The sequence below is a fragment of the Talpa europaea genome, assembly GCF_964194135.1.
Source record: "Talpa europaea genome assembly, chromosome: 13".
In the NCBI taxonomy this organism is placed as follows: Eukaryota; Metazoa; Chordata; class Mammalia; order Eulipotyphla; family Talpidae; genus Talpa; species Talpa europaea.
The window spans coordinates 95,310,197-95,328,545 of NC_140080.1; the positions used below are offsets into that span (position 1 = coordinate 95,310,197).

Sequence of the window (18,349 nt, forward strand, 5' to 3'; positions counted from 1 at the left end):
CTGCCCTCTGACCTGCGGAGTCAGAGCAACAATCAGCATCAGGTGATTTTGAAAACTTCCTCACCCCCGACATCCACACGGCTCCTCTGAGGGGGCGCAGAGTGTAAAAGGAACAAGTGTCCCTAAGAAGTGGATTCCAGGCCCCGAAGAGGCGGGCTGCGGTGTGGAGGAGGAGCCTGCAGATGTTCGGGGAGAACGTGGTTTTGCACGTCGCCTTTCTGAGTCTTTATTTGGGGATTCGTGGCCGGGGGTCCAGCACCGCTCACAGTTGCCAGCATAGGTTTTGTGAGTGAGGCAGACTGTGATGGAGTCAGGGACGCTCCGCACTTGGCCAAGCAGGTGCTGAGCAGGGGTGACGGGGAGGAGCTGGGACAGGGAGAAGGGGGCGGGGGTTAGTAACCACAGCCTCAGCATGGCTGGGGTGTGTCACAATAAGGCCCAGAGGACTGAATCTGAGTGGGCCTGCAGGGATTTGCTGGAGTGGCATCTCTGAGCACCGACTACATGGTTGGCTTTAAACTTGGGGAGGTGAATAGTCACAAATCCTGGTGTTTCTTGAGAAGCAGTAACTGGCCCAGCTGTGGCTACAGGCACATTGGGTGTGTCCTCGGGCGGGACAAGGAGGCTGCGGTGTGGCTGGACTCTGATTCGCTCCACGGGCCTCACTGGAGTGTTTGGAAGAGGCCGAGATGCTTGTCAGGAGCGCGCGTGTCCCTGCTGCCTGCCCTGCTTCCTCGCTCCTCGGTGGGCACGTGTGACTCTCCCCACATGGCCTCAGAGCTTCGAAGCCAGCGCTGTGGTGCTGGCCTGGGAAGTGCTGAGAGTGTCCTTGTTGAGGGACAGAGACTCTCGCCTGCTGTTAAAGATGTTGCTTTTTATATGAAAAGGGTAGGCGCCAAGTGACTCCTGGAATACTTCCTCGGGTAAAAATGAATGTAAAATTTCCATCAGCTTGTCAATTTGGATTCTAACATCTAAATCTTGAGGGGCTGACCACTTGCGGTCATTATCCCATGATGGTGGGGACGCATAGGATAATGACTTTTTTCCCAGAAGGCCCTTAATACAATCGCTAAAATGCTGTTTCTCTCCCAGCGAGGCTTTCGTGAGGATGCGTTGTATGAAGGACCCTCCGTAACCTACATTGAGCAGATTTGGGGGTTTTCACACTCATGCAGAGAAGTGATATGCTCTTTTTCTGGTTATTCTGGAAACATTATAGTCATCTACACTTGATCATTCTTACGCTTGAATTGCAAACTCAGCGGAGAGAGTAGATGAAGAAAGCCTTGTAAAGTAGGAATAACACTTCAAAATTTATCTCATTATCTACCTAAACGCCAAATTAGGGAACAAAAAGGAAGAAACCATTGGCACCTGCCCTATAAGAAACTCCAGTTCAGACATCCTCAGGCAGCTGCTCGGGAACTCGGTGGGGCGATAGTGGCCGTGGCGCGCCCGGGGCCCAGTCTACTCCGTAACTGCAATTAAGGTTTCCTCAGCACGGCCGTCCCCATCCATACTTCTGAGAGCCAGCACAGCCTCGTCGAGAACATCCAAATGTCTCATGATGAGTGAGCAGGGAGTCAGTTTGGGATGTGGTGCACACAGTCATTCCTCGTTAAAATGTAGCTTCGATTGAATCACTTTCAGGACAGAAAGCAGCCCCCGAGAGGAAGTCGGTAGAAAGCCAGCGCAGATCCCTGCGTGGGTCATCACCAGCCACCCCGAACTCACCTAGCAGGTGTGGGCTTACGGGCCTGTCTGAATCAGGGCGACCCTCCTGTGCCCACGCAGAGATGCTGAACTTGGCTCAGCCCAGAGTCCACGAGCTGTGAGGAGCAGGAGGCCCCCTGCGTCCCGGCTGGGTTCTTCAGAGTAAGCCCCGGGCGTTGTCTCCTGTCAGGTGTGACTTGGAACTCCCAGGCGCACCTCGATTTTGTTCACTTCCCCTTTCTTGTTTCTCCCACGATTCTGCCTTCAGACCTTCAGCTTCATCAGCGTGGGTATTTGTCGACACGTTCAGGGAGCTTGCTCCTGCCGTGATTGAACGCACTGCTTCCTTTCCTGCCATTTCTTGTGAAGAGGCTCTTTCTTTGACAGCTTTTTCTTTTTCTTTTCTGGACATTTCAAGCAAGGAATGTTTATTGTGGGCAGGAAGGATCCCCAGCTGCTCTGGCCTGAGAGCAGAGGGGGGTCCTGGTTTTAGGGGGCTGAGTGTCAGGGTGTGGGAGCAGGAGGCCTGTGCGGGGCGGGCTGTCCTGGGAGACGGCAGAAGAGCTACCTGCTTCTTGAGGAGTCTCACGTCTCCTCGGCGGCTGCAGTCTCCACCCGCGGGTGTGTTTCAGCTGCTAATGAGCCCAGGGTCATGCCGGGTCAGGTCCTCTGCCATCTGCATCTGTCTGGCTTTGGGGCTGGTTCTGGAGCCACCGCTTGCAAGCGCCTCTGCCAGGTGGAGGGTCTGTTTCTCATGGAGATGGGCTGAATTCCTATGAGCTTGTGGCCCCACAACAGAAAGGTTAGGCACGGAGGCCTATAACAAACCTCTGCTCTGTTCTAGTCCTCTTCTTGAGGGGTTCGGGTGTCTCTCCTGTACCTACATCCTGCTGTGGAGGGGCGACAGCACCTGGGGGTCCCTTAGAGGATTGGATTTGCAGCTGAGGTAGGTCTGGGCATCCCCGGCTGAGTTTCTTGCTGTCTCCATTCCTGGGGAAGGATGATCTGGACGCTCCAGAGGGTCAGGCTCATTTACTGCAGAGCCAAAACAAGATGCAGCAGCTGGTTTCTTAAGCCCCATGTTGAAGCCTTTAACCCATTTTCTTTTCGCACGCTTGCAGTCCTTTTTTAAGGCACATTGGAAAATTTATCCTCTTTATACAATTTGCAAATATTTTCTCTCTACCTGTTATTTGGCCTTGAGTTAACTCCTGTTCTGTGCTGCTGCCTGGGTCCTTCCTGGGTCTTGCCTCCAAAAAATCTCCCTGGACAGGACAAGTGAAAAACTGATCAGTCACACAAATGAACAAGCGTGTAAGCCTCTCCTTTTGGCATATTTTCTTCTCTTTGCTCTCAAGGGGCTGACACCCCCCCTTGTTTACCGGTCAGTTTCTCAGCATTCTTCGTGACTGCGTGCCTTCTCACACCTCTAAGTTGTGGACTATTCCAAAAATCAGTGAGAGTCCCTTATTCCAGTTTTAATCTCATTTTCCCCACAAGTTTTAAGTACCACCCTCCAATTTAATCTTCTATCTAGACACAGAATTTCCAACTCATTTGCAATTAAATGTATAATAAGCATCCCAAGTTAACACACCTCAAACATTGCTGTGAATGTTAACCTAGTACCTTTCTTCCCCAACTCACGTTAAAATTCATTCATTTAGAAGCACAGTTGAAACCACCATCATCTCGGTAAGTTCATGTTCTGCCCTGCCCCCTCCTAAGTCCAGGTTCCTTTTGCCGGAGGATTGGGGGGGCAGGGTCCGGTGCCCTAATTCAAAGGGGCTCCGTCTGCTTTTTCCTCCTGGGTCTGTCCTGGCTCTGAGAATGACCACAGGGAGCATCTTCCCTGCCTTTTTTCTCTCTGATTTGCTCGCCTCCCTGAGGATGCAAGAAGATGCTTTAGCCCAGAGGAGGGTCCCTCTTTGGACCTTGCAGAACTGCCATCCCCAGGAACTGCCATCCCGAGGAACTCCCAGAGTTGCTGGCAAGTTTTCAGAAAGGGGATCTGGCACATGGCCTAACTCTCTAGCATAGCTTTGTTCCAGAGCCTTATATCCTTTCTCTGCCAAGTGATTCAGAACCTTGGTGTTACTGAGAAGTGGCCTTGGGATAGGAGCTTCTTAATTACGATTTAGCCCCCACTAGGGCTTCATAAGTGGGGTTTCAAGGTCACAGACTTGAGCTTAATAGGGATGGGCTAGGTTTACCTGGCCCTTTCCAGCTCTACCTTGACCCCAGGACAAATCCTCCTGAGCTGAACCCCCTCTGTTTGTGACTCAGCCACCAGAACCTCCTGGTGGCTGATATATGCCAATATATTCCAGTTATGGGCATGCATATTTTCCCCTTTAATGTTTTTAAACACAGGAGTAGGCACTGAGTTCCTATGTAAAGCATCGTCTAATACTCTTTAGCCACTACGCTCTGTTTTTGAAAGCTTCTCTCCTATTCTAACTATATTCTCCAGATTTTAGGTCCTTTTCTTCTTGTTTATTGAGCTCATTTATCTTAAGATTTATCTTGTGAGAGGAACTTTGTCTTTGAATAAATAGGACAAATATGTGAACACAATTTCACATTGATCCATTTTAATCAAACCAAATTTTGCATGCGTATGCAGCAATAGATTTCCGATGAGTCTTTTTTAGAGCCAGCTTGAAAATGTGTACTTCACAAAAAAATCTACTTTAATCCATAAATAAGCAAAATGGCAATGATCTGCAGATTATTCTCCTGTGCCCATGCGACACTGTCGTTGCCACCGCTGCAGTGATCAAACAGCAACGCTTGGCTGTTGCTACGGAGCTGATATTCATGCCAAGATAAAGAAGTTGCTTTCATGGACAGATGAGGGACAGATGAACGTAAGCAATAGGATCCAGTCTTCAAGGTGATATTTTTCATCTTAGTGCCAAAATCAATGAAGAAAATTAAAGGAAGCTTTTTGGAACTCTAACGAGAATATGTAGAGTCTGACCACTCATCTCTCATAAGCCAAAACTCAAGGGACAAGACTTGAGGGAAGGAAACCTCAGGTGCCAACAAACCCCAGTCGTGGACAGTGGATGTAGTGACCTGTTTCCTCGACCGCCATATCTCTGAACTGCGGAGAATCAGGGACATACAATGAGGGAGCCCTCAGGAAGGAGAGAAGCTAGAGGGTCTGTATCAGCAGAATTTCAGAGAAACAGGCAAGGTTTTCCAGGTTTTCTGCATTTTCTTCCCCATCTGGTCTTAGCCTAACAGATCATAATGCTGGTGGGTGGACTGCTTAGCAGGTTAATGAGATTGTGGGCTGACCTTTGTCTTCCACCTCCATCTTGCTTTAAGCCAGCCTTGCCTGTTTTTTTTCTGGTTTTATCTGCTAGAGAAGATAAGCAGGAGCTGAGCAAGAATGGACAAGGCAAGGAGCAGGGATTCATGGTTACCAGGCTGGTGACAGAATCATCCCTAAGCCTTTCAGAAGTTATTTCAAGTTATCTCCTTGGGACAATATCTCATTTCTCAACTCTCTTAAAAGGTGTTCACTTATTAACAAAAACAGGGATGTAAAAGTCAACTTTTACCTAAATTCTGCTGGACATGTCACTGCTAGGACTATAGTTAAGAACGGAACAGATCTGGATGATTCCTTTGGTTCCAGGGAAGTCCCTGAACCTTGCTGTACTCTAGCAATTTTGCATTCACCCCACCATATAAGATCTGCTCTGCTCTGTGGTCATGCCTTCTGCCCATTCATTGTAAGATCCTGTAAGAGAAATGAGAGCTCACAGGTCAGTTGAGCACAAGATGTACCTTTAGTCTGATATCCACCTGGAGCATGACGACGGGTTCCAAAGAGAGCAAATAATCAAATATACCACATGTAATCTTTAGGTTCGGTTGATTATGACAGCAAAATCACTTTGTGGAATCCTGCTAGTCAGCAAAAATCTAATTAAGAAATTCAGAAAATGTATAACTGAATAGAATGGTGGAATTTTGCTGCCCTTTTCCCCAGGAATAGAAATGTGTTTTGCATTGACCACAGTGGAACCCTTAATAAAATCCTATCTTAATATTGACAGTATTCCCCTAGCAGTTTTGTTTGGTAAGCCCATTTTGTTCTTATATATAATATCATAAAACTTCTTAATCTTTTAAAAAATCATTTTTATCTATGTTCATACTGTAGGCTAAGGAAATTACTCTGAAGAAAGATATTTCCATCAGTGCGTGGTTAGCGTATGGAGCACAATGTTGAGAGTCTGCGTTTCTTTATTGGGTTTGGTGTTTTCATTGCAGTTGTTGGCCTCAGCGGTGCCTTGTCAAACACTCATTCCTTTTCCTCAGGCATATCCTGATTCCCTGTTCATGTTCTCATTCTAAAATCCAAAAGACACCTTACTGAATGGTGAAATGGAGAAAATATTTGCACACCATACATCTGACAAGGGGCTGGTAACTAAGCTCTACAGAAAACACATATAATTCAACAAAATAAAAATAAAGGGCCCAAATCAAAAATGGGCAGAAGAACTAACTAGAACATCTGCAAAGAAGATATACAGATGGCAAACAAGCACATAAAAAAAGTCCAATGTCACTTATCATCAGGGAAATGCAAATCAAAACCACAATGAGACACCACCTCACTCCTGTGGGAATGGACCATGTTAAAAACAAACAACAAATGTTGGAAAAGGTGTGGAGAAAAGGAAACCATGGTATACTGCTAGGGGGAAGGCAGGGTGGACCAGCCCCGATGGAAAACAGTATGGAGGTTCCTAAAATATTAAAAATATATCTACCATGTGATCATGCAATTCCACTCCTGGGTATCTACCCAAAAAATTCATGATCACTAATTTCAAGGCACATATGCATTCCTATTTTCTTGGAGTTCACTGCAGCACTGTTTACAACAGCCAAGTATTAAGATGTGGTATATATACACAATGGAATATTACTTGGCTATGAAAAAGATGGACTCTTGCCATTTGCAACAAAATAAATGGAACTGGAAGGAATTATGCTAAGGGAAAGAAATCAGAAGAAAAAAAATCAGATTTCATTCATATGTGGAATATGGAGGAAACAAACCAAAGGAACTGGCAATACTAAACCAAAATAGGCCCTAGAAATAAGACTGCAGAACTGAGACTACTTGAGTGTGAGGTGAAGTAGGGATGGCAATAAAGAAAGGAGAGGGCCTTAGCTGGATCAAACATAAGAGGACAGACCTCATTCCACTGTTACAAAGTTTCCTTAAAATGTTTTTGCCTGAAGTATATGGAAATACATTTCTAATTCACCTCATTTCATAAGCAATTAATTTAAAGGATGACGAGTCAGAAAATACATTCTAAATAAATTATTTTGTCATATTTTGATTAGGTCACAAAATGTGATATTAAAGTTGGAAATTTAAAAATATAAAAATATAGTAATGCATCAAAAATATATATTAATTACTTTCACAATCTCATATTTTAAATTTTATCCTTTTTAACTTAAATGTGATCAGTTCATGTTTTCACAATTCCTGTATTTTGTTTTAAAATCATTACTAAGAAATAATTTTTCAGACGGATCAAAGTACCTTTCTGTCAATAATAGGTTATCTTTATTCCCAATGAGTGGAAAATTAATGTGAACATAATATTTCAACATAATGTGATGCTGCCTTTTGTAAGTCATCTTTATGAGCTGTACAATACTTATCATCATGTGAATAGAACATATAAATCTTAATGATCATCTTGCTGCAAAGTATCAGAATAATTATCATTTTTATGCTACTCATTAATTATTCATATTCCATCATCAGTGGTCCCCATGCTTCCTTCTTTTATACATGTACACTCTCATTCACCAACAAATACTCAGTGAGCTGGGCGCCTAACTCCAAAGGGAAAATAAGTATGAGCTCACTATAAACTGGGGGAAATCTCCAGAACCAGCTTCCCAAGCCAAGGGTTCCCACCAGGCTTCTGGTCACCCAGCATCTGCTCAGCCTTCATCCAAAACACAAAATATACTCATTCCTCTGAGAGAGGGTCACCAAACCATTGTTCTTTGAACCATCATCTGACTTCCCAGGAGCTTCCAGATTTTTGTGTATACCTTCTTCAAGGGCCGAGAGCCTTTCTCAGACAGCTTCCTGCCCTGGAAGATCCAGGGTGATTTAAAAGCTCCAAATGCCATTGACTTCTTTTTTTTTTTTTTTTTTTTTTAGAGCAGTTTCCTATTTCTTTAATAATTCTTTAAAAATGTAGCAATTTTTATCTTTTTTATTTTACTTAGTTCCACCTGCCAATAGTTATGCTGACATTTCCTTCCTGGAAATACTTGTTTGAATTCTCGCTGTCCTGCAGATTCTCTCAGGATGGGCATTTTGGGGGGCGGGGGGACTCCTTGGTTGCTGCCCCCCAGGCTATTTCTCCAATTGAACAGGACACCACACTTGGGCCAGACTTTTACTCTGTGGGATTTTCAGCCATTCTGAGGTTGCAAGAAAGGATCTGAGGCTCAAAGCCTTATCATGTTTTACTTTTATTGGCATTGACCTGGAGTTGAAAAGCTGTTGCCTTTTTAAACCTTGAAAGGCTCCAATCTTTTGGAAATGCTATTTCCTTTAAGACTTTTATGCCCAAACTGACCAATTCTTTTTCTTAACCCCTTGCCAGATGGAGCCCTAAGGCAGCTAACACTTGCCGCTAAGATTCTATTTTCCAGCTTCTTTCCTCACTTCGTGCTGTTTTCTAACATCTGCCAGTGGTGGCTGGAGACATTCTCACTGAGTATTTCACCACTGCTGAACTGTGCAGGGTCTGTGCAGGACCCACGAGCCTCCTGAATCCTTGCTGACTAGCCACCAACATTGACAAGCGTTTTCAGATTTGTGTGATAGCATCTCCCCACTTCTGCTGTTTTCTTAAAATTAGGAAACACTATGTATGTATCCATGATGCATGACTCCAAAGTCTCGGCACCTTCACCCAACACGACTCTTTCTCACTTATGCTGTGGGTCTGTAGAAGATGCCCTCATCCTTGGCCATCAGGCACCCAGGCTGGTCCTCGCACTGTTTTATTATTTGCTTTTATGTTCCTGCATCGGTAGGAAGGGTGTCACAAGTCACTGTACTCATAGTCCTCTGGTCAAACCATTGACTGAACCAGATACTGCAAAACATCCAGCCAGTGATTGCTCACGGGATGATTCACATTTGGCTCTAAAATTTATCTTCAGTTTGTTGGGGTGACTTCAACATTCATTTACTTGTTTTGCATTTATTTATTAGTTTCCATGTCCAGGTGCTATGTGAGGTCTTAAGTGACTAAACAAAGTCAGCCTCCCACAGCCCCCCTGGTTGGGAATAGGCCAGTAGCTCAGGAGCTGTAAGATGGAAGTGAGTAGAGAGCGTTGTCGGAACACAGAGGAAAGTGCTACATCCAAAGGAGCTAAACTGCAAAAGTCATCTTTGAAACCAGCTTGAAAGGATTATGAGGTGTGAAGGATGGGGAAGGAGCAAAGGAGGGAACTTCCAGGAAAGGAGAGAAAACTACAACCCACCATCTTGAAACTGAACAATCCTGACATCTGACTTCAGCAGATGAAAAAGGCTCTTTCTTGCTGGCAAAATAGGGACACGTTTTCCATTGTTGTTGAAGGACGTATTTTGGTTTTAACTGGTTTCTTTTCTTCCTACTATAGGACAAGTGAGAAAAAAAGAAAATCTGTAAAATCTGTAAAAATATCAGCAAGACCAGTTAAGTAGCAAATTGATACCAATCAAAATGGCCTCCAGTTTAGCAGTTCTACAGTTCTACAAGTTCCAGCTGATAAAAAGTGATGTCATTGTGTTCGTTAAGCAATGCTTTCTGTAGAGGGAGAAGAGATTTTTCTTCCTTTTTCAGCAAAGCTTGTATAGAAGAGGACTTTAATAAATATGAAAAAAGAGTTATTGCCAAATCACGGCACTTCTGCATAGAAGACAAGAAAAAGTTAAGAATTACTGGTTTTGCTAAAGACAAAAGCAGATTATTTTATGTACATTTTCCTAAGACTATTAATAAAGCTAAATCCAGTGAGTGCTAAATACAACTATTTGTTATTTTTGCCCAAAACAATAAATTTTGCCTTCCTCTTATGATAAATTAAAACAAAGCCGGCCCAGCAGAGTTTCATTCAGCGACATGAATTGGCTGGTAGCATATTTTCTGTGTATGGGATGAAATTTTTTTCACTGTTTTAAAAGATAGCTCATTTTGCACCATTTAACGTTCCTACCATTACCCTAAAGCCGAAATTCAGGGTAAGTAATAAAAGTTGGATTTTATCATTTAGTCAACAGATATTTATTAAGGCTCTGCTTGCTAACACCTCTTCTAACACAAAGGGGTCTGGCAAGTCCCCCCAGCATTCTGCAAGGCAGAGGTGGAGGGAAGGCGTCACCTCCTTCCGCTGTGTTTCTATTTTGCAATATCCCTAGTCATTACTTTCCCTGAAATCGGTAGCCCATTGGTCTCGTAGTTCAGTCATTACTTTCAGGTTAGTCTCTCTTCTCTGTTTCTGTGATTTCCAAACATCTTCCAGTTTCTTTTGGAAGTGACCACATTTCTCGGTTTCACTAGGCCTCTACCTAGTGAACATGTTCTTTGGATTTCTGTTCTAGAGACAAAAATTATTTGCCTGAATTAAGACCTTGAGTGTGGTTAGTGGCAGGTTATCCAAAAAGGACACGCTCGTGTAATGAAAAAGCGCTTCTGTCGGGCAGCGGAAAAAAAACACAGGAAACTGTGGAGGACGTTCTTCTGCCTTTCTTGTTCCATAAGAAATGGCATTATTTACACACGGTGTGTGGACTTAGACACAAGTTGGAAAGATGAAACAAAAGACAAAGGCACTGAGTCTGTGGGAAAACAAAGATTTTAAAATTCAGTGATTTCAGATTATTGTGTTTGTATTGAATCTCCTTGGTTCGTGAAAAAACAGAAGGGAAAGGTGAGAGAGGGAACATCATTCACGGAAAAACACTTGTTAAAAAATGATGGGACAAAATAAGTGAACACACAATAAAAGCTTCAGGAACTTCCATCCATCGAGTTTGCACAAGGAAGAACAAATAAAGAACATAATTATAATTATGTGAGAGGTAACTATCAAACACAGATTTAAAAATAAAGAGCAGGGCCTCCCGGGTGGCGCAGGGGTTGAGCGCCGGGCTGGGAAGCTGCCCGCAGCCTCTGCAGCGCCGGTTCGATCCCTGGCCGCCAGGTGAGGGTCCCGCATGGCGCGCAGACCTCTCCTGCCGCCCGCTGCTCCCCTCAGCAGTGTACTTCGTCAGTCTGCCCGCTTTGTCTGGTGAATCCTCTCACCTTCCCATCCTTCTGACTGTGCCCAGTGCTTGTATGAATAAATAAATAAATCTTTAAAAAAAGTAAAGAGCAAAAATCCTTGTATAATAAACACATTCAGAGTTTGTGCAGCAAAGCTAGAGGATAAAGTATTCAGAGCACCGAGGTTATTAGCGCCTGCTGGACGGAGGCCTGAGGGGCTAGAGGACTGAACTGTCTGGGACGAGAGGAGGGCAGTGTGCTGACTGCCAACCATTTCTTGTATTTTACTCACATATGCATTTTCACACACACACACACACACACACTCAGTGACATGCACTGACACATGTTGACACTAATGCACACTCACACTCATCCAGTGCAGACACACTCATGCACACTCACCATATGCACAGACACAGACACACAAATACACAGACACTTGCACACTCACAAGTGTGACACACACACACGCCTCCCCTCATCTTCTCCTGCTTGTTCCACAGGCTCCTGTTCAGCCACAGCCCCCGGCCCCCTGCCAGCCTGCAGGCTCCACAGCACTCGTGCCTCACTCCACAGGAGGCGCTATGGTGATCGACAACATGGACTGTGATTGTCATATCACCTCCTGGCACAGGCCTGGCTTATAGTGAGTTATAGTGAGCGTTTGTTAAAAAAAAAAAAAAAAAATGAACCCTTGGTCATACCTGAAATGCAGGGATGTCACCTCTCCGTTCCCTCCTCCTGCTTCTCTCTCACCCTCTCTGTATCTGTCTGTCTGTCTCCTTCTGAAATAGCTCCCAGTTCAGTCTTTATTGTGCCCATCTCTATTTTTATTGTTTTTCTATTTCTATTTTTATATGGCGTTGCATTACCAAAATGCTGAAGCACTGCGATTCCTGAGCCTGGCTGCAAGGACAGCGTGGCTGCAGCAGCTGCGGGAGCGGGAACCTCTCTGTGCTGGGCTGGGCCAGGTACCTGGGTTCTGGGCCTGGCAGAAATGAATCCCGAGTTCTGCCTGAGGGACGGGCCTCTGGCTTCACCACAGCCCTTGGCCTCGTGGTCCTTCCTTTGCCTCATTAAATCCTAGGACAACAGAGTTGATAGGAGAGAGGGACAGTTCTCTGACCTCTGGGTCCGCACTGACTTGGTGTCTAAAGGGGAAATTGGCAGGAGGTGAGCGGGCATGTTTCACATCTCAGTTTTACCCCAAACAGCACGTTGGGTGCCCCCCTCTGCGGCGGAGTCCTAGAAACACTACTGGCGAGAGCCACACAGCTGAGGTGTTCGCGGCACTGATTTTACTAGCGATTTTAAATTGTGGAGTCAAAGAAATATTGAAAACATCAAAATGTACAAGGAAGATACATATATATGTATATAGTATATGTATATATATTTATATGGTATGTGTGTGTGTGTGTGTGTGTATATATGTATTTATATAGTCCTCTTGTCTATCTCAGCTGAATTGTTAACACCAGCTAGAGATGAGCAGAAAGTACATTTGTTTAAGCTTTGGATTTGTTCTAGAAAAGTTTTCAACACTTTGATAAACATCCTAAATTAAAACAAATACCTAATGAAACTTACTTTCAGTACGTGCTATTTCTGCTCCAATAGAATTTTTCTATGAAGGCTGGTGTTTCCTCCCTGGAAGATAAAAGAATTGTTTTAGAAAACCATGAGCCTCTGCAAGTGCCAGTTATGATATTGTGACCTTGTGATGGGAAAAGAATGGTTTCTAGAATCCCGAAGAAATGTAGAAGTCACAAGCTTGAGCCCCTGGGTGCACCTGAGGGTGGGCAGGGCTCTCTGACTCGCTTTCTCCCCGATGCAGGTTGATGACCGACTCACGCTATAGACAGGGTAGTCCCTGCAACACCCAGGGAGTGTTTTTTTTTTTTTGTAAGAAAACACCCTTCATAAGGGAGCACGGGAATTACTGTTTTTATGATGCTGATTTCCTGAGGGCGCTGCAAGCTTTACTTCTTTATTTTTTAACACTATTGTCTTGATAAAATTAAAACCAAGTGACAGATTTGACTGGACATGGCATGTTCACATCTGTTTCTGATGCCCTGGTGCGGGCGAGTGAGGAAGGCAGCTTCACTGCCTGGCGTTGGTGTTCAAATCCCTGGAGCCCAGAAAACCTCTCACCGACCCCTTCTTGGGGGGTGGATTGGGAAGGGTTTATTTTTTTTAATAGAGGCATGTTTTATTTATTTATTTGTTTGTTTGTTTGTTTGGTTTATACAAGCACTGGGTACAGTCAGAAGCGCGGGAGGGTGAGAGAATTCACCAGAGCCAGAGCGGGGAGCAGAGCAGGCAGAAGGACCGAAGGACACTGCTGAGGGGAGCAGCGGGCGGCAGGAGAGGTCTGTGCCATGTGGGACCCTCCTCTGGTGGCCGGGGAGCAGCCAGGGATCGAACCGGCACCACAGAGGCCGCGGGCAGCATCGCAACCCAGCGCTCAACCGCTGCGCCACCGGGGAGGCCCAAGATTGGGAAAGGTTTAAAATGCAAAGATGACGGCTACAGTGTCGTCCAGAGAGAGAAACGAGATGTGAAGGAAATCTGTATTAAATTGCTCCAGCACGGATTGATGCCACATGGAAAAGTCAGAAATTCCTCTGGGCAGGTGTCGGTGCAAAGTTTTTATACGGTTTCTGTGCAGTGATTTTGAGGTGTGATCCAAAAGTTTGTGCCCTGTCCTCCTTTTTAGACTGTCTGCATTGAAGCCGGTCCCCACCCTGTGCTGGTGCTGCCCAGTGACATGATGGGGACCCGGGACTGCCCCTCGGCCACAGCCACCGCGGCCATGTGGCGTTTATAGTAGCGTCACCCTCCTTCTCGTCGCTGACAGTGTTAGCCACGCCGAGATTCTGCGTGCGTGTAAGGTGTCCTCAAGTTTCAAGCAGAAGCCAAAACTTGCAAATCTAAAGAAATTGGGAGGCAAAATAAACAGCACTCATTGGGTCTATATTTTCAGTAATTAATTTTCTAAAGGACAAAGATATTTTAAGCTTCTTATGCCAAAGTTATCTCAAAGTAGAGATGGTCCATTCTTGATGTTTTTCCAAGAGAAGTTGTCCCATTTCAGGGGGGTGTAGAAAAATCAAAACAGGGGAGAGAAGAGCACAAGGGACTGTGGTGATGGTTCAGGGGTGAACTGGGTGAACTGATGGTTCAGGGGTGAACTGGTACACATGTATATGTACTCTGTGTGTGTGTGTGTGTGTATATATATATTATTAAAATTAAAAAAGGAAAAGTTGTTCATTTTCCTGCTCATCTACGACCCATTACAAGTCCTGGACTTGCAGGTCAGCCCTTTAACCTGCGCAAATCCAAGACAAATTAGAAAAGCCCCCTCTTACATTTCACATTTTTCAACCATTCATCTGTATAATTTTATCTACATTTAATTTCTTTTTCTTAGTGACCTGCCTCCGAAACGTCAATGGATCTAAAATATACTAGATCGTCAACACATAATTCCAAACCATAACTTTAAGTAAGATAAAGTATATTGCAATACCGTAAAATCAGGTGGAGCTACAACGTCGAGCAGTGGGAAGGTGTGGTGGGGATCTACTGGGCGGGCGGCGCTGCAGCAACCCCTTCCGTGCATGCACAGACTCCCCTGACCTTGTTCCGTGTGGCCCTTTGCAGAGCTGGAGGCCGAGGAGTGGTGCAAGCACCTGTGCATGGAGTGCCTGGGGACCCGGCTCAACGACATCAGCCTGGGGGAGCCCGACCTGCTGGCGGCGGGCGTGCAGCGGGAACAGAACGGTGAGTGAGCGTCGTGCATTGTCTGAAGCACTAACTGCCCTGTGAGTTGGAACTGCAGAGGCCCCCATGAGTGCTTCACACTGGACTTTCTTTTCTTTCTTGCACTAACGCTGCATTACAACATTGTATAATAAGTTCAGTGTGCACCCCTGGGAACCCGCTATGTCCCCGCTACTGACCAGTCTGAGATGTTCAGAGACTTTACTCAAGATGGCAAATTAACCAGCGCCAATGCTGGGGAGTCCCTGGTCTCTTGGCCCCTTGCTCTGGCATAACCATTGTCTAAACAAGTGGCTAATCAGATAACTCGCTGTATGTAAAGTTTTGAAGGTACATGATCCCTACGTTTTCTTCTTTGCAGATTGTTACAGATTTTGAGTCTATATAATAAATTTGGCTTATCGTGTTATTTATCTATTGCATTTAGGGGATTTGACTGATACCATGTCTTAGCTGGGGCTGCTGTAGGAAAACACGCAAGGCTGGGAACCTTGAGCAAGCAGGATTAGTTTCTCACAGTTCTAGAGACTAGAAATCCAGATTAAGGAGCCAGCAGTGTCCGGGAGAAGCCTCTTTTTGGGTCCTAGATAGCCACCTTCTTGCTGTGGCCCGACAAGAGAGACAGAGAGAAAGACGTCCTCGCACCTTTTCCTATACGGGCACTAGCCCTGTTGCAAGGCCACGCCGTCACGATCTCACCTCAAATTATTCCCAAGACTCCACCTCTACAGACTCTTCTGAGAGTTAGGAGCCTCAACTTAGGAATTCGGGGAGCGGGGAGAACTCAGTTCCCTCACTAGGGGACTCCACCTGGGAATGCACATTCTCTGAGATCTCGTGGACAGGAAAATTGAGGCAGTGTAGGGCACACGCTGCGTGTTGCCACTCTCTCCTCCCATTGAACCTCCTCCTCCGATGCCTCATTGACCTCAGGCAGCGTGTTCTGGAAGAGCAAGCAGCTCAAAGCAGTGAGAGCCAAATCACGCCGCACTAATCATCATCACCTCCAAATGATCTGGTGGTGTAGCAGCAGAAGCTTTCTAGTGTCACTAGGTTTTGCTGGCCAGTGTTGGAAAGGTTGAGAGATGTAGAGAAGAGGCCTGTGGGCAGTGCAGGTGAGAGTCTCCCAGAGAGCTCCTGGCCGTGATCTTGGCATTACGGTGATGCTCTACAGCCGTCCTGGTCGTACACCATTAGACAGGTTTATTTTTGTTGGTGGCTTAGCTGAAAAAAGCTGATCATGGACGTATATTCATACAAAACCTGGCCACAAAGGCATGTCAGCGACTTTTGCTCTAGCTGCCCTTCTAGGTTTCTGTTCTGTGCACACACTCTCTTGTGCTGCATCTTTGATTTGTTTTCTGGGAGCTGAGCTAAGTCGAGAACATCCACAATCACACTGCTTAGAGTATGCTGCTCAGCCACAATGGAGTTAAAAAGAAAGAGACTCTTACTGACAAACACTTGTGAAGTTCTAGAAGACAAACGTGGGGAAAGTGAATAAATGAAGTCTGTGATAGAAGTGGCGCAGGGGCTCCTTCAGCGTGAATTGCTTTCCATTGAAAGGTGTTCACGTTGGGTATGCTTTCCATCCAGAGGGATACTGCCCTCCCTTGGTTTGCTATAATTTTTATTTCTAAAGTGATAATATCAGAGTAAGTTAGGATACTATCAAAGAATATAAAGGAAAATGTTTAATATGATTTTTTTAAGGACAGGATAAATGCAAAATTAAATGACAGAATGATGTGGCAAGCACAAGATTTTTAAACACCAGTAAAAAGAAAAAAGAAAAAAAGAATTCTGCCTATGCTGTAGAGAAGACCTGAAATTCTCTTATCATCAAGGCCGTACCTGCTTTTTTCAGGTTATTCTGTTTAATAATCAGAACTTCATACAAAGTGATACTTGTGCTTTAAATATATCAAATTTAATATATGATATAGTAATTATTTGCTTAGAGAGGTAACATTTCATTCATTAAAATGACCCCTTAAATGTACATGTACCCTACAAAGAAATAGACGGTCTTATTTGAACATGCACAGTCACTAAGCCTCTCCAGTATTTTGCTTTGAAAGGAGAATTTCTGTATAGAAGCTCCTTTATCTTGTGCCATTGGCTTTCCTATCACTCAGAATCTCACATGGTATAGGAGAAAAGTAAGCAAACACAAGCTTACACACGCACCCAACACACACATACACGTGCACACACACACACTTATGTTTCAGATAATAATGGCACAAGAAAGTACATATTAAATAGACATTTTGCATCTTAAATTCCTCCAACTTTGATCATCTTCACATGTTTTGGTAATATTTAATTAAGTTAGCCTGCACTGACCTTAGGATATATTAATGTATGGTGTTACAACCATAATTACTCATAAAGAATTTATGTTACACAAAAGCAAATGTTGCATAGTCATCATTAATAGCAGAAGGTGCATCCTAACCAGGAAGCAACTCCTTGGAAATTCCTGAAGTTGCTATTGAGAATGAACCCACAGGATATGTCCTATTAGCTGCTGAAGCAAGAGATTGCCTTCTGGAACAAAAGGGAAGATCACCCCAGACCTGGCCATCTGGTTAATTCAGTCAGAGGGTTCGGTTCTGTCCAGGGCCTTGTGGACTTGCTTATGAATGGACGGGCATTGCCTGGGGGCCTACTTTTAGCCTAAAATTGGGTACAGCCTTTTCCCTGAACCAAAGCAGAATTCTAGTTTCCCAGTCTAAATTATTTACCTGGTTGCCATAGTAACCATACTCCCTACTTCTCCTCAGATATCCTTGTAGGTCATTCCCTGGTTCATTATTTACCCACCAAACATTGAGGACCTGTGATATGCATAAACTAAGCTAAGGAAATGTAGAATTAAGCAAAATATGGGCATTATTCTTAAAGCTGACAGAGTAGTGAGGGTAACAAATCTTATAAACAAGGTGTTTCCATCATTGCCTTTTAAAATAATGCTGTGCTACCATCACCACAGAATCTCAATAGCACAGACCTGGAAGCATGTCTTCCTTCATCCATGCATTGGTGGATCTGCTAGGGTGCAGGTGATATAGGATGAGCACTGCAGACATGGGTTCTAAGCTGCAGATGGCACCACTTGTCTCTCACCCTCCTCACACCGGCAGTTACCCAAGACAAGAGCAAGCCCAGACTTGCGAAAGTAAGTCTCTGCAGGAGTCATGTCCATGGACTTTCCAGTGGCCACAGGAAGTCCTACGGCCAAGCTCAATGTCAGGTTGTGGAGAAGTTCACTTCACTATGAGACCCTGGCCCTGGTTACAACCATGATGCAATCTGGAGGAAGCAAAGAATTATAAGGGATGTTCATAGAGCCCGGCGAGCCATGAGAAGCCTCGATTGCCTAAAAACTATGTGTGGCATGGAAGGGGGTGCCAGAGTGTCCTGTCGACCCTGCGAGACCCCACATGCTACCATCTGGGAGCAGAAGTCGACGTATCACAGAAGAAGTGGTGTGAAGCTATGTC

At 44.8% G+C, this 18,349-nt stretch overlaps 1 protein-coding gene across 1 annotated transcript in view; it reads left to right on the forward strand.

Moving 5' to 3' along the window:
• The window catches only part of DOK6 (docking protein 6), a gene marked incomplete at both ends in the record, with an annotated part of 324,914 nt that overhangs the window by 179,906 nt on the left and 126,659 nt on the right, over positions 1-18,349 (forward strand). Inside the window, one exon of the mRNA XM_084252328.1 lies at positions 14,721-14,840. Within this exon, the coding sequence (XP_084108454.1) occupies positions 14,721-14,840 (120 nt within the window). The remainder of the gene's footprint in view (positions 1-14,720; positions 14,841-18,349) is intronic.